General features: G+C 32.3%; 1 protein-coding gene and 1 long non-coding RNA gene across 9 annotated transcripts; one reads left to right on the plus strand and one right to left on the minus strand.

Annotated features, from left to right (window-relative positions):
* Nucleotides 1-6308: 6308 nt before the first annotated feature.
* Nucleotides 6309-12571, minus strand: LOC129289812 (uncharacterized). Of its 7 annotated transcripts, XR_008588247.1 has the most exons (4): nucleotides 8579-8809; nucleotides 8389-8475; nucleotides 8160-8267; nucleotides 6319-6431 (listed from the first exon to the last, which is right to left on the minus strand). XR_008588247.1 is itself a non-coding variant. In XM_054926575.1 (3 exons), exons 1-3 carry the CDS (start codon nucleotides 12363-12365, stop codon nucleotides 6399-6401), a joined length of 306 nt encoding a protein of 101 aa, XP_054782550.1. In that variant the 5' UTR covers nucleotides 12366-12571; the 3' UTR covers nucleotides 6309-6398. The 7 variants fall into 7 exon arrangements, 2 of the variants coding, with proteins under 2 accessions (XP_054782550.1, XP_054782551.1); XM_054926575.1 differs by lacking the exons at nucleotides 8160-8267; nucleotides 8389-8475; nucleotides 8579-8809 and adding exons at nucleotides 12000-12085; nucleotides 12179-12571 and having other exon boundaries at nucleotides 6309-6431; XR_008588244.1 differs by having other exon boundaries at nucleotides 8160-8475.
* Nucleotides 12572-15933: 3362 nt separating this feature from the next.
* LOC129291009 (uncharacterized) lies at nucleotides 15934-22411 on the plus strand. Of its 2 annotated transcripts, none has more exons than XR_008588607.1 (3): nucleotides 15934-16224; nucleotides 16335-16464; nucleotides 17780-22411. It is a non-coding gene; the product is annotated as an uncharacterized LOC129291009 (long non-coding RNA). The 2 variants fall into 2 exon arrangements; XR_008588608.1 differs by having other exon boundaries at nucleotides 20055-22411.

Here is a 22411-nt window from a genome sequence, read left to right on the forward strand (position 1 = left end):
TGTCCATGATGTTACTGTATCAAACCGACCGCTGCCCTTTACTAGTTGTCGAAATTGTTGATCAACATCAGTGCGGTACATGACAATAGCCCTAACGTGAAATAGAAAACTTGACATGAGAAATATTCATACAAAAAGAACAAATTACATATATGCAAACAAATTAATCAACTTACTAATTAATCATTTCTACAATATGTGGTTTGTTAGACGGATGGCCACTCCGAATAGGGTCAAGGTACCACACCCTCCTTAAAGTTGGATTGATCACAAGCAACATCCGGTGTCCCCTATGACAAAAATTACAATTAGAAAGTATCATATAAATAATTAAATTTTGAATAAATTAAAGTGAAGCATCGTAAAGTAACTTACCCTTCACAATAAGGTGCTATAAATATTGTGTTCTTGTCGGCACCATGTTGATGGAAGTACTTTGAAAGCTTTTGAGATATTTCTAGTCCTTGCTTAGGACTCATTATGTCATGGCCATAAGGAGAGACCATATGAGGACTGATAAATATAATCCTCCGTGCTATATCTCTTCCAGCAAGCATGGTAGTATAGAGGTTCCTTAAATGTCAAAATAAATAGAACAATATATGATTAAAGTGTGTGTGTATATATATAGCTAAATGTCTAATGAAAGGTTTTAGAAGAGATAAGGTGGTAGAGGTTGGAGGTTCGAGTCTGGGGAGGTTCCAAAAGACCCCCGTGAGGGTGGGGTGAGGAATAACCACTGTACCACCAGGGGGAAAGCCGGCAATCATGTGGTGACATGTGTGTTGTCCAGCGCCTGGAAAAAGACCCTGGAGAGGCAGTGGTGACCCAGGAGGGCTGTTACAATGTTGAAGCCAAGCCCTAGAAGAGATAAAAAGTGCTCCCTCAAATTTTGCTTTCTTGCTTCTTTTATTTGTCTCGTGTGACAGAGATAGAAAATTCGGGGCTCATCTACCGCAACGCACCATGCCTCTACCGTGGTGAATGGCATACATGTCTTGATTTAATTGGGAATAAGCATCTTAAGCATATAAAGCTAAGTATATAAGTTTTTTTTATTATAATAATGGTATCGTGGTTATTAAAATATGAGCAATTGTTGCTGCCACACCCTAAAAATAAGGTGTGACTAGCACAGGATATGCATATAAAACCCATATCCTATAAGCTTTAAGTCAAAAAACTTCTAATTTAGTACTTTAAACTCAATAATAATAAGATTAGAAATTCTTACCATGCTTTTTGCTGCACAAAAAGAAGTATATACTCTTTTAAAAATTTTATAGAACCTCCCAAAATTTCTATAACAAAAAATTTGTAACAGTTCAGTAACAAGGAGCTCTGCTCCTTAACAACGAACAATCAATGTATGTAACAGGTCAAGATTCTATCTATAATCAACAAAGAGCACATGAAGTAGAATATAAGATAATATGTAAGCTCACATTTAGATCAACTTGATATTTCTCCAAAGAAATTCTTCTATAAAGCTCCCAATGATCATCAAATGATATGAGTTCAGCTATTATTTGAGGCCAAAATATTTTTCAGTGAATAGCATCCAAAAATAAAATTAAAAATGATAAAAGAAAGAAATATAAATAGAATAAGGATGAATTTAACTAAAATAATCATTTAGAAAAGCAATTGTGTATAACTCAAACCAAATATTTCATGTAACCATTTAATCCAAAAACATCCTCATTTGATGGCAACACAACTGTCAAATTTCACTTTCTAAATTATTAGGCTCGTATTAAATAGTTAAAAATGAAACTCTCTCGTTACAAAGAAATCCATTCATGAAAATTAACTTGTCTAATAAGATTCATTTTTAAAAAAATAATTTTCAAATATTCTTTAATAGGACTTTATCAAAATGGATAATAAGCGTGGACATATAGTCTGCGAGAGTAAATAACAAACAAGCATGGACATACAGTCCATGAGGGTATGTAACCAGTCAAGCGTGGCTAGAAGCTATAAAACAAGCATGACATAAGCCATGAAACAAGCATGGCAAGGGCCATGAAACAAGCATGAGTACAATGTTTATGAATATGCATCCCTTTGTTCCATATGTATTAACCTACGCATAGGGCTAGCACCTCCTATAAACACCCTGTTAACTAGGTGTACCATGATGCACCAAGGGCTAATGGAACTGCTATTAGCAACTAGCATCTTAATTCAGTCCCACACTTCAAATCTAGCATCCATGAGTGTTAATAATAAATCATTCCTTAAATTGTAAAATCAAACATTACCAATATATTAAATACTAGTAGATGCCCAATCGTAAAATAATTCTAACTCTTCTTATAAAAATTTGTATGGTAAGAACATTTTTATTCATGATAGTTGATAATGAAATTTAAAATATAATGATATAAATAATCATGAATGCACTTAAACATTATTGGGAAGAAAATAAATTTACTAGTAAGTCATTTAGGATGCTATTCACTTACCTAAGATATTTTCAAATATATAACTTACTCTTAACTAGTCACTTTATAATATTGCCTGCGCCTTAATTCCCTAATTCCCAAAAGGACATTATTGTTATTTCCTTTATACACTTTATAAATCCTAAATCTTCACTCCAATCAAATTCAGAGAACTTGAAAAGAGAATCACAACATCAACCTTTCACAAATAAAAAATCATGTTGAGTTTAAACAACAATCTTCAACTTACATGCATATCAATGATATTCAAAATTTCTAAGTTTTCAAACATTTCATTGGACTATATGTAACCAAAAGCTAAAATAAGAGTGAACAAACTTGTTATTTCATTGAACACCTTTTATGTTGTAAGAATCAAATCATATAGCAACATCTTATTCTTTAAATCTCTTTCTCTACAATTTCCAATGTCAAATTTTAATTTACCAAACTTGTCAAATTTCACTCCTTCCACACAAATCATTAAGCTCAAAGAAAAATAAAACTAATTTCTTCATCTTACAATAACTAACATATATGTGAGATTATCTACAAGGAATTATGCTTTTAAACTCAAGTTTCAATCTGATCAAACTCCATCTACTCCCCCAATCACTCACAGCAACAATAATAAAGAAGAAATAATAACTTCAACCAATTAACACACCCACACACAGAGTCAATGATAGAAACGAGGACCTACCAAGAATCAATTAAGTTTTAATAAAATTCAAACCCATATCTATCTTTCTAAAGTAGCAATAAACACAAATAGAGGGGATAAGCATATTCTTTAAATAGTTTCGATAATTTGAATTATTATGCTATAATGTTTATGATATGTTGAATCTTATTTACAAAAACAATGAATTTGTTTTCACATTTTCGTGACTTTTCTTAATTTTATTTTAACTCCTACATATTATAAATTAATTGTAAATTATTTAAACTTTGATATATATATATATATATATGTTTTAATCTTTTTGGACTTTTTCATGTTCCTCTAAATTTTAGTCTTTTATCATATTTTAGACTTTTATGAATTGTCTCGGATATTGTTAATTTTCTAGGGGCAAATGAAACATTTTTTTGAGTGATTTCTTTTGCATTGGAAAGTAGGCATCATAATCTTTCTAAAGAGAGATAATTTAGAATTTTTGGAGGTCTGTCGAATAAATTATAAATTTTCAAAAGTTGGCGAAAAACAGTATTTCTCACTGAATAATCCGTGAGAAAATTCTGTGAGAAATTTTTAAGCATCACAGGAAAACATTTTAGATTCATGATGTTTCAAATTTAAAGCTTTAGTGCTCCTTTCCAATCTACTTGTATTTTCTTCAAGATTCATCAGTTGGTTTTTCTCTCCTCTCTTGAATCCAAACTTAGAGTTGTAGAGGCTATATTTATGGATTCTCTAGTTCTTTTTTTTTTTTTTTTTGGGCTGGGACTTGATTGAATTATGGATGTTGTTGTGAGGGATCTGCAGGCTTTGGATTGGAATTCTAAGTATGAACTTTTGCATTTGGATCATGGTGTGGTATTTGTTCACGTTGTAATTAAACATTTTAGGCTAGCTCTTTTGCCCTTCTAACTTAAAGGCTTGAGATAACTAGAGTTTAATTCTTGTTGTAACATGTGCATTCATATGTAGTTTTCAAATTATTTATGGTAATTTCCATAAATAATTATCCAATGAGTGAAACCCATTTTTGGTATTAAACTGCATAAATATTTATTATGATTTTATTATATATATATTAGCTTGAAAAATGATATTTTAAAATGTATATTGATGTTGTCATTTTGGAAAAAGATTTGGAATTTTATCATTCTTTTGAATGTGGTATAATATTTGAATATGTTTAGCTACACATGTATATTAATACTGATGAGCTGGTTTTTATATCCTATCCAATGTGGAATTTATATTGATTGGAAATGTCACATCCCTACTGCATGATTATTGTTGGGTCTTCATCCTTTTGATAAATGATTGGTTTTGAGTATAGACATGTATCTTGATAGATATCCATGATTCTTTATAACCACGTGGTAATTGCCAGCCCCTAAGGTCCTTGTTCCTATGGCTGGGAAGGGTTATAGTGGTGGCATATAAAGACCTATTAGTGCTCATTTACTATCTGTGGGCTCAGAAATGGAAAGAGAATAGGCATAAGTATTCACTAAATCATAGTGGATAGATCGTAGAAGGAGGATACAACTCCATGATGTCTCGATAAACTGTAGTGACCTCTAGGCAAGTGCTACAGAAGGCAGACAATTATGGGGGCATTCCCTGAATCATATCATTTGGTTATGGAAGGGGAGTAGTGTTTAGGTAGGGTTGATTATTGTATTATAGTGATTATTGAAATGATAAGATATTACTAAAAATTCTTTTGAATAGTTGTATTACTTTGAGTATTGGAAATTTTACTTTTGAAATTTGTTTCAATATATGGTATTTTGAGTATGCACCTTCTTATCAAAATATATTTTATTATAGTATGCCTGTCTAAATTAGAATTTTTCTTCAGCTATTAAGATATTGTTATCTCACCTCTCATTCTAACAATGTTTTATGTGAGATTTTATAGCTCACTTTCTCAGCACGAGGTCAAGACTGGTTAGGCTTAAGTACATGGCCACCTTTTCTTGGTACTTGTATTTATTGTATTTGGCCAAGTGTTTTAGTGTTGTGTTGGGATATTGGAATTGTAATGCCCCTTGTTGTTAAATGTCTATTAACAAATTGAGTTATGTATGGTGTAAAGGAGAGATCTATTTTGGGCTTTTTAATTTCTTGGGACGTTCATTGCAGAGGAAGCCCCCTCATCTATGATGAACTATTTATGGTCTAGTAATAATGGTTTCCTCGGTGCAGGATCATAGTGTTTAGCCCTGAAGTTTGGGTTTTGTCAAATGTCACGTTAGACTAAGTCTTTGTGGAACTACATTTTGGTTATTTTACCTTGAATTTGAGGGGTGTCACGACTAAGGTCACAATCCCAATTGCCTAACAACACAATCGAACCTGTCGCCATGTCCAGACACTTTTTTTTTTTTTAGGGAAGAATCGCCTTGTCCAAACCCTAAATATTCATTGTTTTTGCCGAGGGATAATTTCATGCATTTCATAGTCCAATCAATTCATGAATATAATTCATTCATATATAAATCAAGGCATCCATGCATGCAAACAATTTACCCAAGTAATAGTCAAGCACAAAAAATGCTAGTATTGCTACCTAGTGTGCAAGACTCTTATAAATACTCAGATTATTTTTTAGGCTTGGAACCTCCATTTCTTCCTCTCTTGGTATCCAATAGCCCAAGTTGAAGTTATGGAGAGTCCAATATCTCTATAAGAATAGCCTTGAGTTGAGGGGAAGAGAATATGTGTATGTATGCCAAAGTAGATGATAGGAAGAATGAAGATGAATTGCAATTTATAGTGGAAGGAGAGAGATGAATCATGGGTTTGTTCATTGGGTAACACATCATCCCTCAAGAGTTGAGTTATCGAAAGATTACTCCTTTATGTGATACATCAACTGTCACATCCTGAAACTCAAGGTATGACCGACATAAAATATGAGATGAACTCATTTTATAAGTTTTAATTAGCTAGAGATTAAGTTAAAATATTAATATAAAAGTTGTATATAATAATTTAAAATTTGTAAAGTCTTAAATATTTTACAGAAATTTCGATAGAGTCTCCCTTGTAGTTTGGACCTCCGAAAATTTATTACAATGATGTAACCTATCAACCAATCCAACAATGGAGACTAGCTCCACACCAACAAATTACATGTTGACAAAATAAAACCATCATATAATTACAGTATACGTGGAGCACTAAGTTGCAATTGCATAAAACAATACATTTACATCAAAATAACTAAAAATGTGCTACCACTATCTGAAAAGTGATACTGCCCCTCAACGATTAGCAGACAAGGTCATGTACAATATCTGAGACCAAAAAAATTTTCAGTGAGTAGCGTTCCAATCGAGATTATAAATTATAACTAATTAATGATAAAATGTGATAGGTAGTAACTAATAAATATGATTTAAACAAATTAAAAAAATAATGAAACTTACTTTAGTTAACAATGAATGACAAGTTTGCTCTATCGTATAACCATGAAACTAACAATAGCATTAAAACCAAATAAGATTATCAATTTTTTTCTATTAAATATATATATATATATAAAGATTTCAAATTATGGAGCAATTAAGAAAATTTTCTTTAAAGAAACTAATATAAAAATGATAAGTTATAAATCTAATATAGGAGGACTTTATCAGAACGAATAACAAGCGTAGATACAAAGTTTACAAGGGTAAGTAATCAATTAAGCGTGGACACACAGTCCACGAGGATAAATAACTAACAAATACAACTTAAAGCTACAAAATAATCAAGCGTAACTAAAAGCCATGAAACAAGTACAGGCATAAAGCCCACGAAACAAGCGTGAGTACAACACTCACGAATATCCTTCCCTCCGTTCCACGTGCATTGGCCTGTGCACAGGGCTAACATCTCCTACAAGCATCCTGCTACCTAGGTATACCATGGCACGTCAAGGGCTAACAGAACTGCCGCTAGCAACTAGTGTTATGAACTCAATCCCTCTAAATAAAATCAAGTATGCATAGAGCAAGAAAGCAATTTCAAAGTTTTCACCTTCAACCATATTATTTTGCTATTAAATCCCATTACTCAGATTCATTTTTCAAATTAAACGTGGAATTAAATAATTAAACTGCAATAATATAAATTACTAGTAAAATTAAGACATGATCATCAATAAAACAATTATTATAAAAAATTGAATTGAAAAGGATATTAATACAATTTACAAGGGAATAATATTAAAATTTAAATAAAGAAATTTTATAAAAACATCATTAAAAATTTATTTCAAATGTTATCCATCACCTAAGTGTTTTCTCAATAATTCTAAAACTTACTTCTCTTAACTTTTGACCTTTAATCTAATGATATCCTTAATGTCCTGACAAATGAATCAAAATTCTAAAATCATTCCTTCAATAATCCTCCGGGCACTTAATGGACATTAATATTTAATCCAATCCATACTAACAATACTATAACTAATTACATTTCAAGTACACTTAAGACAATTCTCAATTTATCCTTGGACTTTCTTATGACCCATGCTCGTTATAAATTATATTTATCATTCTTAAGCTTCCTCTAGACTAAATATGAAACAAGCATCCTATATAATCCTTTTACCCCACATTGGTTTTTTTTTATTTTTTTAATTTTCAATTAACAACTTGAACCCAAAACTAACATACACTCCTCTTAGCTATAATATGAAGGCTTAACCAACCATAATTCATCAAATGCTTTTCTCAAACATTTTTACAATTACCTTGAGGGCATGCATTTATTATTGACAAAATTATGAAATGAATAACTAAGAAATTCCAACAAATTTCAAACTTCTATTTTATTATTATTAATTTAATTTTTTTTAATCTTTCAATTCAACATAATCAAACAATTTCCAGCCCCAACCGAAAGCAACATTTCAATCCTAGTTAAAAGTACACACCAAGAATAAAGAACAGAACCCCATCAACCGACTGGAAAAAGAAGAGATTGTTTCAATGCTAATGTTGCACTCGAAGAGGGAGAAGAGAGGATTAATGATGTACCTCAACCCAAAGTGCAGTGGTGACAGCTTAGAACCATTATGTAGTCGACGCTGAAGAAGGAAAGAAAATGCTCTGTTCTGCAGCTCGGATGATAAGGAAGAAGACCAGCTATCGTGGCCAAGAAAGGATAGGATTTGAGATTACATACACATATGCAAGACGCTCAGATCTTGAGAAACAAGAATAAGTGAAGCTAGATACACACACGTACATACACACGGAGCCAAACCTGAACAGAAAACAAGAGTGATAGCAAAGAAGGAACAAAGAAGAGCTTCAAGCTTCCATAACGCACGAGGAGGAAGGAGACCAACATCTAGCCAGCAAACAACATAGTTGATCTACCACACACACACACACAAACTTTACAATAGCCGAAGAAGAAGAAAAAGATAAAAACAGAGCAGGTGCGCACACACCTTCGTCCGCCGCAAAAACAGAGCAGAAATGGGGAAGAAAGTTTCAGCCACTCCACATGAACAAGTAGTTGATGATGAGGAGAAAGTCCACTAACAAAAGGAGGGAGCTCATGTGACGGAGAAGAGAAGAAAAAGAAACAAAAATAGAGAACAGAAAAATAGAGAACACTCGCGAAGCTGAATCTCTTCTGCGTGTTTGACCGACAAAGAGCAATAGAAAATAATATATGACTCTTGTTGAGAAAAATTACGCAACAAGACCAAAACTAATTGAAATATTTACAATTCAAGATTGTGATTATTTTTATTTCACTATATATATATATATATATTTAACAAGAGATGATGGTACTTTAGTAATTTTTCATATAACAAAAATAAAATTAATCTTCAACTTAAGTAATATTTAACTTTAAATTTTCATATGAATAATAATATTAGTTTTATTAAGTTACTACTCTTCATTTGTTATAAAATTAAAATAAATTATTAATTAATAGATAATTTTTTTAATATAAAATTTAAAATCATTATATCAACTTTCAAAGAGATGAGTCATTGGTGGGTTTTATATCCTTGGCATGACATGTCGACCCCCTTATTTGCCGCACATTTCCCCTAACTGTGACACCTAATGAACCCTTTGCCACCCCTTAATGTGGACACAACTCCAAGGCTACTCTTGGAAAAATTATTTTTAAACTAACCGAGAATAAAAATAGAACATTCATATGCTAACAAAATGGCGCTAAACCACAACTAAAAACTAAACGTGAATAAAATGTTTACTATTGATATTTTAAGGGATAGGTGGTAGTTATTGTGTTTCCTAGTTGAATTAATCTCTTTTATCTTTAATATTATTGGCTAACTGATCTTAATTAAAATTATTATTATTATTTTTAAAAGGGAATTAGTTAGACCAATAAGCACATCAGATCTCAATCGTCACATACCACATCTTGCACACTAGATCTCCATTGCCGGACTCACACACCAAATGTCATATCCCAAAAATTAGACATGATTAGCACGAGATGTATACACCAATATACATCCTTTAAACTATGGTAAAGGAAACCTTAATCTAATATTTAATATTTATTTTTAAAACATAATTAAATTTATATTAAAATTTTTAATGCCTTTACCTATAACAAAAGTTTCAGTATTTTTGTAGAAATTTTGACAAAACCTCCCCTATAAATAGGCCTTCCTAAAAATTCTACAATACAATACTTTAATCAAAATATTAAATTAATCAGGAACAAAGTTCCTTCCAACTAGCAGACAGATTATATAATAAATTAAAGGACCTAGCTATAGACTATGTGGAGTATCTAAAATAAGTTTATAAAATAAAAGTTCATAATTAAAACTTTACATCAAAAGAAAGTTTAACCCTTAGCTCCTCCACCTCTAGTCCGTAATAGACTCTTCAATATTCGGTAGGTGGTTTAGTATCAACTACACTATCTGAGACCAAAATTATTTTCAGTGAATAACGTCTCAGTAATAAAATCAAAAAGATATAAATGAATATGATCAGATAATTATAAACAAATTAAAAAACACCAAATTCAAGAATTTAAATATCCTAATAAACTTCACAAATATTGAACCATTAAATTCTAAATAAAATAAACAATTTATCACCTGGATTTGAGAAATCAAGTAAATTAAATAATTAAATAGGAATATAAATATTTACTAACTAAAACAATGAAGTTTATTTTTTACAAATTCAATAAAATTAATTTGTTTATGAGGACTTTGTAGAACAAATAACAGACATGGACACACAGTCTATGGGATAATTAATCAGACACGGCTAAAGCCACGAAATAGGAGTGGACACACAGTCCACAAGGATAACTAACCAAACATGATCGAATCTACGAAACAGACGTGAACACACAGTCCACGAATGTAACTAACCAGATATGGTCAAATTCAGGAAACAGAAGCAAGTACGAGACCCACGAATATCAAATGTAAGAACAAGTCCATGAAAATTAAACTAGCTAATTATTAACCAAGGCATACCAAGGGCTAATAGAGTTGCCGTCAACAACAGTATTTTGCTCAAAGTCCTCTCAAAATTATTTTTGGAACACGCGAGAAAAATAATTATTTCTAAAATATAATTTTCATTCTCAATACCAAACTTGCACGAATCATCTTAAGCTTCAATTTAATACTTGTCATAATAAAATTTTTTAAATAATGTCCATTCTTGCATTTAACTAGTGACTAAAATTTCCAAAGGTAATCAAGATAATTTCATAAATCTTAAAACTATAACTCATAAGGAAGATACATGTATATGTCATAATTTAATTATTCTTTTGTCACAATTATGTATATTCTCACAGGATAAAATAATTTCACATAATAAATTGATCCATTAAATTAGAATTGGCTCAATAAAGGAATCATTCGTTGATAAATATGGTTTACTAATAATAAAACAATAAGAAAGTAAAATGGCATTAATATATTTCATAAAGAAAATTTTATTGATAAATTAATTGGGATGCTATTCACTTACTGATAATTTTTCAAATAAATAACTCACTTATAGCTTGTCATCTTGCAACAATTCTTGCTCTTTAAATCCTAGTGCCCAAGAAATGCCATTGTTATTTTCTTTTATAGATTTTATTATTATTATTTAATATTTTCAATCCAAAATAACTCAAAACGTAAGGTGGATAACTCTTAACTTCAATATCTTTTTTCAAACATTTGATAGGCATTTTAATGATTAATATCTTAATAATAAATTGGCTCTTGAATTACTTATACAAAATACTCTTTTTCAAACAACTCTATCTCTAGCTTTAACTTTTCTTGTAGAGGATAATTGTCTTCCATGACAATTTAATTATCAATAATTCAATCATCACATATATTTTCCATCATCCACCAATATTCTTTCTTTTAAGCATTTTATCAAACATTTTATAGGCACCAATTTTCAAATCTTAATGATAAGTTCTTCCTTCAAATCTCATCCCACAATTTTTCCAATAATCTTAAAGCATCAATACATAATTTATTCTAGCATCCCAAGTTTATTTCTTCAACAAAATTAATATTGCCTATATTCAAATCATAATGCTAAGTTCTTCCTTTAAATCTCATCCCACAATTTTTCAATAATCCTACAACATCAAAACATAATTTATTCTAGCATCCCAAGTTTATTTTTTCAACAAAATCAATATAAATTCAATTGTAGTCCAAGCACACACTATCTCTTTCAATAGACTAAAATTCCAGCTTGGTTCAGAATCCTACCCCCTTTCCATAAGCGCGCACAGCAATAACCTCACACACACTAAATAAAAATATTATCTCTACTATTTACACACACACACACACAGAGCTAGCAAGAAGACGATTCGACGCTCCTCACCTCAGCATGACAGAGCAAAGAAGGAGCAAGAAGGAGAAGATCTTGGGCGGATGAACAGGAAGGAAGAAGGAAGAAGGAAGAAGAATCTACAGCAGCACAAATGAGAGAGAAATGAAGATTTTTGCAGCCAGAAACAGGGGACGATGATCAAAGAACGGAGGGAAATAAACGGCTCTTACTTCCCCAGACGCATACGCAAATGAACGGAAGAAATGGAAAGGGAGAGTTGATGGTGAAGCAAGGGAGGAAAGAGTTCGACACAACCCCCACAGCTGCACTAGAACAGAGTCGTACTTGGACGTTGTTGCTGCTTGGAAGAAGAAAGGAAGATTCAATGGCCGAACAGGGATGGAGGAGACTCAACATCGATAGTTGAAGCTCTCACACTCATCAACGTTGAAGATGACTGGTACAGAGAAGGAAGAAGGAGAAGACAAAGCTAATGGTAGAGAATTCCAGAGCTTCTCTCATTGGTTCGAAACTGCTTGTCTAGAGAGAGAAAGAAGAAAAATATCTGATTTAAAGAAGCTGAGGGCATACTGGTAATTTAAAGAAGCCGAGACAAGATAAAAAAAAAACATGTTATCTCACCTATAAGATTCGAACTCAAGTTTTGATGGTTTTTTCCCCCTATAATTTCCACTATGCCATCATCCTCGCGTTATTTTTGTTTCATAATTATATATATATAGACATACTAAAAATACCATATTATAAATTTAGCTTAATTTGAAATTCCAGGTTATTACACCAGATCTCGATCATCGCTTTGGATGTCAGTTTGTGAGAACTCGTTCATGGAACCTTTCTTCTGAAGAAGCAATTGCTTGACTATCCTCCGAGGGACTTGGGAAGGGATGTGAACAAGTTGAAGAAGGTGAATGCTTATATGTCAAATGATTTTACTGAGTCAGTGAAAAATTAGGATATCAAACTTGATAAACGAAAAATAGGCAAATAGAAGGTGCCACCTTTATCATACAAAGCTTCATTGATGGGCTTTATTAAAGTTGCCAATGGTGATGTGGTGATGGAGGTTGATGACCTGATGCATGAAGAAGATGACATCCCATGGAAGCCTCTAGTACTTATGGAGGAGATGAAGGAATTAATGAAACTCTACCCAGTTGTTCCGATGATAGAAGAAGAGCTGCAAGACTAGTGTAAACTGTGGAATCAAGGCTTTTGTGCTGACAATGTTGGGTAAACGTTTACGTAAGTGTGACTTGAAAAAATGGTTAATTAAGTAAGATTTGTGGTATTCCAAAGTTCAAGTTGATAAACTTAAGTAACAACTACTATGTGGTTTGTTTCACTGACTTAGAGCAAATGAAAGCACAATATATAAGAATATTCAAAGGATCGTGGGTTGCAATGCAGCACTGTGTCCATGTCCAAACTTGGTCACCTTATTTTAATCCTTTCAATAACCCGCTAGAGCATATTACGGTATAGGTAAGGATTCCTAAGATCGCAATGCACTATTATAATAAGAACTTTATCTAGTGTTTGGGTGAATGTACATGCACCTTGTCAAGGTGGATATGTGCACCTTGTCGAACATTAATAATTAAATTGTCTCCACTATGAGGGGGAGGTATGCACGCATTTGCATTGAGTTAGATTTGTAGAAGAACCTTGTTCCGAGAGTGATCATAGCTTACTCAGTGTTTATTGTTGAATATAATGGTCTAAGGCTTGTTTGTTTTAATTTTGTCCAGTGGCCACCTTTGAGAAGTATGCCTATGATTGGTTCAGGGGGAAGCAGTACAGGAACACCAAGCTAGGACATCAAACTCTCCGAACTATTGCAATATGCCGATAACAACATCCAGCCTCTCTTTATCGGTGATCATGATATCATCTCTAGTGTTTCTGACGATTCTTTTGATTATACTAGTTCTAATGATATTTTTGAATTATTCAAGTCCATGCACAATATTCACATAGGCACTTCCAGTAACTCTGACATGATTGTTTTTTATTCTAAAAAAATGGTGGACTTTACTAGTGACTCTGTTTCATGTAATTCTATTAATAATGTTAGTTCTAGTGTTCTAGAGCAAGATGTTGCTACTTCTTTTGATGTAATGCAAGTTTATGGAGTTGTTGAGATCACTCTCAATAAGCTAATGCCTTCTATTCAGCAGCTACCTACACTTGAATTGAAAGATCTACCAGAACATTTGAAATGCATTCTTAGATGATGGTGAGAAATTGCCAATTATTATAGCAAGGGATTTTGAGCTTAGTCAAGAGGCAAGACTATTAGAGGTATTGAGGAAGCACAAGAAAGCTGTAGGATTAACAGTAGCTAACATTCCAGGCATCAGTCTAGATATATGCATGCACAGGATCTTGATGGGGGATGGTGTAAAGCCATGTAGGCAACCTCAAAGGAGGTTTAACCTACATATCCTTGACGTGGTAAAAAAAGTGGTAATAAAACTTCTTTCTGCAATTATCATTTACCCTATTTCTAATAGCTAGTGGGTGAGTCCAGTAAAGATAATGCTAAAGAAGAGTGGGATCACAGTAGTAAAGAATGAAAAGAATGATTTGATTCCTATGAGAATGCAAAATAGCTTGAGGATGTGCATCAACTACAAAAAGCTAAATGATGCATCCAGGAAGGATTACTTTCCTTTACCTTTTATTGATCAAATATTAGAGAAATTAGCAGGCAAATCTCACTATTATTTTTTAGATGATTTTTCAAGTTATTTTCAAATTTGCATAGCTCTAGAGGATTAAGAGAAGACAACATTCACATGTTCATTTGGCACGTTTGCTTACAGGAGGATGCCATTTGGATTATACAATGCCCCGGCCATATTTCAGAGATGCATGAGGAGTATCTTCGTAAATTTACTAGACTATTACATAGAGGTTTTTATGGATGATTTCAATATATATGAGGATTCATTTGATGAGTGTCTAGTGAATGTAGATAGAGTACTTGAGTGATGTATTGAGAAAAATCTTGCATTGAACTTTGAACAGTGTCATTTCATGATTAAATAAGGTATTGTATTAGGTCATGGTGTTTTTGAGAGGGGGATAGAAGTTGACAAGGCTAAGGTAGATGTGATTATTTCCTTGCCTTATCCTACTTTTGTTAAAGAAGTCCGTTCTTTCCTTAGACATGCAAGACTCTACAAGAGGTTTATATAAGATTTTAGTAAAATAGCCTTGCCACTCTCAAGATTGTTGTAGAAAGATATAGAGGTCAAATTTGATAAAGCTTGTAAGCAAGCATTTGATGAGTTAAAGAAGAGATTGACCACTCCATCAATCATTCAACCACCAAATTGAGATTTACCTTTTGAATTATTATGTGATACTTCTAACTATGCTCTTGGTGCAGTGCTTTTATAGAGAGTTGATAAGAAATTACATGTCGTAACTTATGCTTTCAGAACTTTAGATGCAGCCCAGGCCAACTATACTACCATTGAAAAGGAGATTTTAGCTATTGTCTTTACATTAGATAAGTTTAGATCATATATTTTGAATGTAAAAGTTTTTTTGTTTTTTGATCATGTAGCATTAAAGTATCTCTTAAGAAAGCCAGATGCAAAGCCATGATTAGTCAGATGGATGCTCTGGCTACAAGAGTTTAACTTGGAAATAAAGGATAAGGGTGGAGCTAAGAATTATGTTGTAGACCATTTGAGCCGCATTGAATTTTCCTATAGTAAACTTAATTTTTATATTGAATAATTTTTTTTTCTTCCAATAGATATTTTATTTAAATAAGTTTTTTTAGTAAGTAGAAAATGGTAAATTAGAGGAACTTTTGTTAGAAAATTTCTTAAAAATCCAAAGTTTAAGTTTTTTCCGAGCAAAAGTTTAGTTTTAAATTATATAAAAATCTTGTGCCTTGCCGTATAATTTTCTTGTGTCTTTTCTTGTGATTTCCCGTGTTCGTTCTTGTAATTTTCGCAAATACTTCTTTTGGTCAGAATTAATCTCCATGGTTCGAGAAAAGTAGAGCATTCCATTTTGTTCTCTTCACCGCCATTACTCTCCTCTGCTCCTTCATTATCGCTCCACTTCTCTAGTTCTTCTCATCAATTTTCTTTGCTCACCGTTGACTGCGTCTCTTTGCTGTTGTTGCCTCAATCTCCGTTCTTCTTTCTGCCTAAGTTCATATGTTACAGTAAGGTTGGGTTGCTGGATGCTTTTTCCCCTGCCATCGTTTTTAGCTTCATGTTAACTTGAGGTGAGTGCTCTTCAATTTCTCTGCTTGCCGTCGCATTCCTGCAGATGAGAGGGAGTTGGAGTCACTGAATTCCTTCTTGGGTTGCTGTTCTTTATTTCTTTTCTGCTCAGTGGCCGACCGTGGTGGTGCGTACGTTCGATTCCTATATGCTCTCCCTCCTAAACTGTTGGCATCGTGTGTTTGCTTGATCTTCATCTTCACTCTTCCTTCCTATTCAGCTAGTGGGTGCCGTGTGAGTGGGTATGATAAATTCAACTTCTTCTTCTTTGTTTTTTTTTTTTTTTGGTTGAAAATTCTGCCTCTGCTTTTCTTGTTGCTGCCATGACTTGCTTGAGAATTAAGGAGCTGAATTGGTTAATGCTGTGCAATTTTATTGTGATGCTAAGCTTAGTGTTGATAAAGTTTATGTGGTAAGTTGATTAAATGGCTAGATGATTATTGTTAGCTAAAGTTGGATGCCCTCAAGATGTTTGTGAAAATACTTGAATAAAGAATTTAGGAGCTATTTTGGATAACACTGGATGCTATTCTATTAATTTTGAGCTAAAGATTGATGAAAAAATTAAATGTTGAAAATGTTTAAATTTGCTTGGATGTTTGCCTCATGATTTTGTTAATGGTAAATGTTCTCATGGTGCTTGTAAATGTGCTTGGAAAATTTGTTGGTGGAAATGAGATTGTTAAATTTTTATAGTAGAGCTTAGATGAATTATGAATATTACTCAAAGGAGTATATGTAAGTTTTGAAATTTTAAAAATATCAAAATATGAGAAAGGAATGCCTAGAATGCCTTTATGGTATGTTATTAAATCCAAAAGAAGCAAGAGAATAGTTGATATGAGATATTATGACTTATGGTTGAGGGTAAGTTATAAAGAGCTATGAGAATGAATTGAGAATTGTCAAAGGTTTAACTAACCCAAGTATACCTAAAACATAATTAGTTAGAGTATTATCTTTAATATTGTTGGATTACCCATTAAGTGCTTGGAAAATTATTTAATAAATGATATTAAAATTTTGATTTATTTGTCAAGACATTAAGGACATCATTAGAATAAAAGTGTAAAGTAAGAGAAGCAAATTTTAGAACTTTTGAAAAACTTTCAGGTGAGTGGGTAGCATTCTGAATGAATTTTTAGTAATTGTTTACAAAATTTCTTTACTTAAATTTTAATACTATTTCTTTATTTATTATATAAAAATTCTTGTCAATTCTACTTTTATAATAATTATTTTATTAATGATGAGATCTTGATTTTACTAATGATTCATGCTATTGATAAATAATAATTAAAGTTGATATACGACAAACAGTGTTACTTTTTAAAAACAGCTCAATTGTTTACCTTTATGTTTGATATGCAAACCTTTAGCACAACAACTCGTGCATGGAGGAAATGACAATGAATATGAGAATGAAAAATGACAACCGAATTGTATATTTTGAAAGTGAAAATTTTGAAATTATTTTCTACTCCATGCACGCTTGATTTTAATTAAGGAAACTGAGTTCAAAACACTGGATGCTAATGATAATTTCATTAGCTGTAGGAGGCGCGCCATAGTACACCTAGCTAGCAAGGTGTTTATTGAAGGTGCTAGTCTCGTGTGAAGGCTAATGCACATGGATTGGAGGGATGGTAATTCGTGAGTATTATACTCATACTTGTTTTTGCAGGCCTCATGCTTGCACTTGATTTGTGGCTCCTGTCGCGCTTGTTTCATGGCTTTTAGCTACGCTTGATTGGTTACTTACCTTCGTGAATTGTGTGTCCATGCTTGATTGGTTATTTACTCTCGTGGACTGAGTATCCACACGTATTATTCATTCTGATAAAGCCTTCCTATATTAGATTTAAAACTTATCATTTTATATTTGTTTCTTTAAAGGATTTTTTTAATTGCACCATTATTTGAAATCTTTATATATATGTATATATATTTAATAGAAAAATTTTGATAAATTTATATGGTTTTGATGCTATTGTTGGTTTCATGGTTATACTATTGAGCAAACTCATCATTTATTGTTAGTTAAAGTAAGTTTCATTATTCTCTTATTTTGTTTAAACTAAATTTATTAGTTACTACTTGTCACATTTTATTTTTAATTAATTATAATTTATAATCTCAATTGAGACGCTACTCACTAGAAAATTCTTTGGTCTCAGATGTTGTAGATGACCCTATCTGTTGATTGTTGAGAGGCAGTATCACTTTTTAGATAGTGGAAGTACATTCTAGTTATTTTGATATAATTTTAATCTAGTGCTCCATGTATACTATAGTTAGATCCTAGTTTTGTTTTGTTTTGATGATTTATAATCTGCTAGTATGGAGCTAAGCTCTTTTACTATATTAGCTAACAGGTTTTGTTATTGTAAAATTTTAGGAGGTCTAAATTACAAGGGAAATTCTACCAAAATTTTTATAGAATATTTAAGATTTTTTTTGAACCTTACAATTATATATATAAATTAGTTATCGATATTTTAACTTAATTTTATATAATTAAGGCTTATGGGATGTGAGTTTATCTCAGATTCCATGGCAATCATACCCTTAGTGCCAAGATGTGACACTTACATAGTTCCTTCTATTCTTATTGATGATAATTTTCTTGATGAATGCTTGAGTGCTATGCATGATGTTAATCCTTGGCATGTCGACTTAGTTAATTACTTAGCTTCCTTTACATTGCTTGTGCATTTAATGAAATATCAATTAGATAAGTTTAAGAAGGAAGCTATATATTACATTTAGGATGATCCATACCTTTGGCACATAGATAGTGACCAGATTATTAAGAGATGTATTCCTAACACTGAGTTTGAGTCTGTATTACATTTTTGTCACACACTTGGTTGTAGAGGACACTTTGTTCCACAACGCACTACTAGAAAAGTGTTTGATTCTGGATTGTATTGGCCTACTCTATTCCATGATGCATATGTAATTTGTAAGCATTGTGCTAGATGTCAGCATACAGGAAATATCTCCCATAGAAATGAGATGCCTCAACAACCTTTACTTTTTTGTTAGATATTTGATGTGTGTGGTTTTGATTTCATGGGACCTTTTCCTATCTCATTTAGTTTTGCTTACATTTTACTAGCTATTGATTATGTTTCTAAGTGGATGGAAGCTAAAGCTACTAGAACTGATAGCTTTGCTGTTGTTGTAGATTTTATTAGGTCATATATCTTTTGTAAGTTTGGTATTCCAAAGGCTGTTATCAATGACCAAAGGACCTATTTTCGTAATCGAAGCATGTAAAGTTTGTTGGGTAAGTATGGATTTGTGCATAAGATGGCTACCCTTTATCATCCCCAAACTAATAGGCAAGGTAAAGTTTTTAACTAAGAGATAAAGTAGATTCTTGACAAGACAATGAAACCCAATAGGAAGGATTGAAGTAAGAGACTTGAGGATGCATTGTGAGCATATAGAACTGCTTACAAGACACCAACAAGCATGTCTCCTTATCGGATTGCTTTCGGAAAAGCTTGTCACTTACCTATGGAGATTGAGTAGAAAGCTTATTAGGCAGTGAAGCAATGCAACATGTAGTTGGCCAAAGTAGGAGATCAAAGAAAAAATCAATTGCAAGAGCTTGAAAAATATCACTTGGAAGCATATGAAAATTCAAGGATCTATAAAGAAAAGACCAAGCTGATGCATGATAAGCTGATAGTTAAGAAAGAGTTTAATGTTGGACAAAAACTGCTGCTTTATAATGCTAGATTAAAACTTATGTCGGGAAAACTTCATTCTAGATGGGAAGGTCCTTTTGTAGTTGCTAAAGTGTTTTCTTATGGTGGAGTAGAGATTATGGCAGAGTCTATTGAAACAAAGTTTAAAGATAATGGGCCCTAGATAAAGCATTTCTATTATAGATTCAAGACACACATTGTGGAGGAGTTTGCCCTCTAAGATGACACTTAATCGATCAGGTTGTATCCCTTCTCTTCACTTTCAATTTACATAATTTCCCATAAATCTTTTGGACAATGTTCTACATTGAGGACATTATAGATTTTAAGTGTAGGGGAGGTTTTTACTATTTTAACTTGTTTACTTAATTTTTTCCTATTTTCATTTTATTATTTTTTTCTTTGTTTTCTTGAAAAATAAAAAAAGTGTGAAATTACAAGTTTAAGGCAATTTTAGTTTGGATGCATTCGAGCATGATAAGTAATTGATCTTGTATTTGGAATTCAAGTTAAGTGGCAATGAATTTGGTTTGAATGGATTAATGTGATAGTCTTTGGCTTGTGAGGATTTGGGCCTAATATTATTTTCTTCTTGTGTGTACTTTCCTATCACTACTCTCACTCTAGAACTTGTCTTAATTCTTAGTTGAGACTATAATTGCATATGCTTTGCATAAAGATGATTTAGGCATTATTTTCTTGAACCTACTTAGCCAAATAGTTATCCTATGCAATTCAATGTATCCCTTGTTAGCCACTTTAAGCCTATACCTTTTCTTTGAAATTTCAACCAATTGAAAATATAACCAATAAAATACCTTATTTTCCCTTCATTTTTCTCACCCTACTTTAGGTGATGAAAAGCATATCATTATATTTGTTTGAATGAAAGAATACATTTGAAGAGAGATTTGTGTTCTTTTGGAAAAAAAATGGGGCAAAATAAAAATAGAGAGAGCAAAAAAGGAAAAAAAAAGCAAAAAAATAAAAAATAAAAAAGAAAGAAAATGAAAAGACAAGAAAATGAAAAGGTGCAGAAAGAAAAAAAAAGAAAAGAAAAATAGCAACAACAAAAAAGAGCTAAATAAAACCCAAATCAATTTATTTTATTTCTTTCATTCTATATATTTTATTTAAAAGATGTTTTTCATTCTCCTAAAGATTTTACCATCTAATATTGTTAATAAGCTATTAAATATTTGGCCCCCTTTAATGGAGAAATGGATAAGTTATGCTAAAGGAATGGACCAATTGGGAATTTTTCAATAAGAGCAACTTATGAGTTTGTGAACTGCAATACTAGAGGAAACTCGGGGTGTGGCTGCTCTTCTCTTTGGAAACTCCTCGTTCTAGAGAAATTGAAAATGTTCTTGTGGCAAGTTAATCATGAGAGACTTTTGACTTGTATCCTAAAAGCTAAAAGAGGGCCGAGTGTGAGTGATATATGCCCTTTTGGGTGTTCACATGAGGAATCTGTCTTACATATTTTAAGGGATTGCGATCTAGCTCAAGAATTTTGGTCATCTATCATAATCAACCCATATTACTTGCAAAAATTCTACTATTTGTCTTGCAGGATTGTCTTGAATGGAATATCAAGGAAGACATTGGCTAAGAGGGGATCTCTAAATGGCCTTGGAAGAAAACATTCAATCTAGCTTGCTGCATCTATAGAAGAATCGATGCCAAAGAGCATTTGAGCAATCCAGATCAAACACTCAACAAATTTATCATTCTACTTTGCATCAACTCATGGAGAAAAGCGTTCTTAAGGGAGCTTGTAAGATCATTCTCAATGCCAAATGCAGACTCACTTGACTCCCCCAGAAAAAGATGAACTCCAGTTTGAAGTGGATGGATTTATTAATCTAGAAGGACATGTGGCTGGTGGAGGAGTGTTAAGGAATTGGCATAAAGATTGGGCACTTGGCTTGAAACAAAATCTTGGTGAATTAAACCCAACTGCTGTTGAATTGGCTGTGGTGCAAAATGCATTGAAAATTATCCAAGAGAGGAATTTGCAAAAAAGTGACTATTTTTATTGATTCATTGAATGCACTCAATCTGATGATTCGTGAAGGATACTTTTATCATCAGTTGGAGGCTGTTATACAGCAGATCAGACAAATTTGGATTGATTTACCCTATATACATTGCTCATATGTATTGTGAGGGTATTAAGTGTGTGAACCAACATGCTAGGTATGTGAGCGGAGGTTTTGATATTCAGATCATCCCCACTGTGTCGGTGGATTATTTAAGGGAGAATGACAAGTAAGGACCTAGTAAGAATATTATTGTTAAATTAAGAATTTTAGTACTGAAACATGGCATTCCCAAAACTTGAGTACTTCTTGTAACATGTTTTAGTATTAAAGTTTCTAAGTTGACAATAATGTTTTTATATAGTCCTTACTTATTATTTTTCCTTGTTTTTTCCATATGAACACCCGACCACTTTTGTGATGAA

The sequence above is a fragment of the Prosopis cineraria genome, unplaced genomic scaffold (genome assembly GCF_029017545.1).
Source record: "Prosopis cineraria cultivar Desert tree isolate PC_DT_omini unplaced genomic scaffold, ASM2901754v1 PC13, whole genome shotgun sequence".
NCBI lineage: Eukaryota > Viridiplantae > Streptophyta > Magnoliopsida > Fabales > Fabaceae > Prosopis > Prosopis cineraria.

Coding starts and splice junctions, on each gene's coding strand:
- LOC129289812 (XM_054926575.1), bottom strand. CDS start 12,365: ATGTTGAGTCTCCTCCATCCCTGTTCGGCCATTGAATCTTCCTTTCTT. Junction 12,086..12,178: donor TTGCGTATGCGTCTGGGGAA/GTAAGAGCCGTT, acceptor GTGCTGCTGTAG/ATTCTTCTTCCTTCTTCCTT. Junction 6,432..11,999: donor CTTTGCTCTGTCATGCTGAG/GTGAGGAGCGTC, acceptor TTTTGGTCTCAG/ATATTGTACATGACCTTGTC.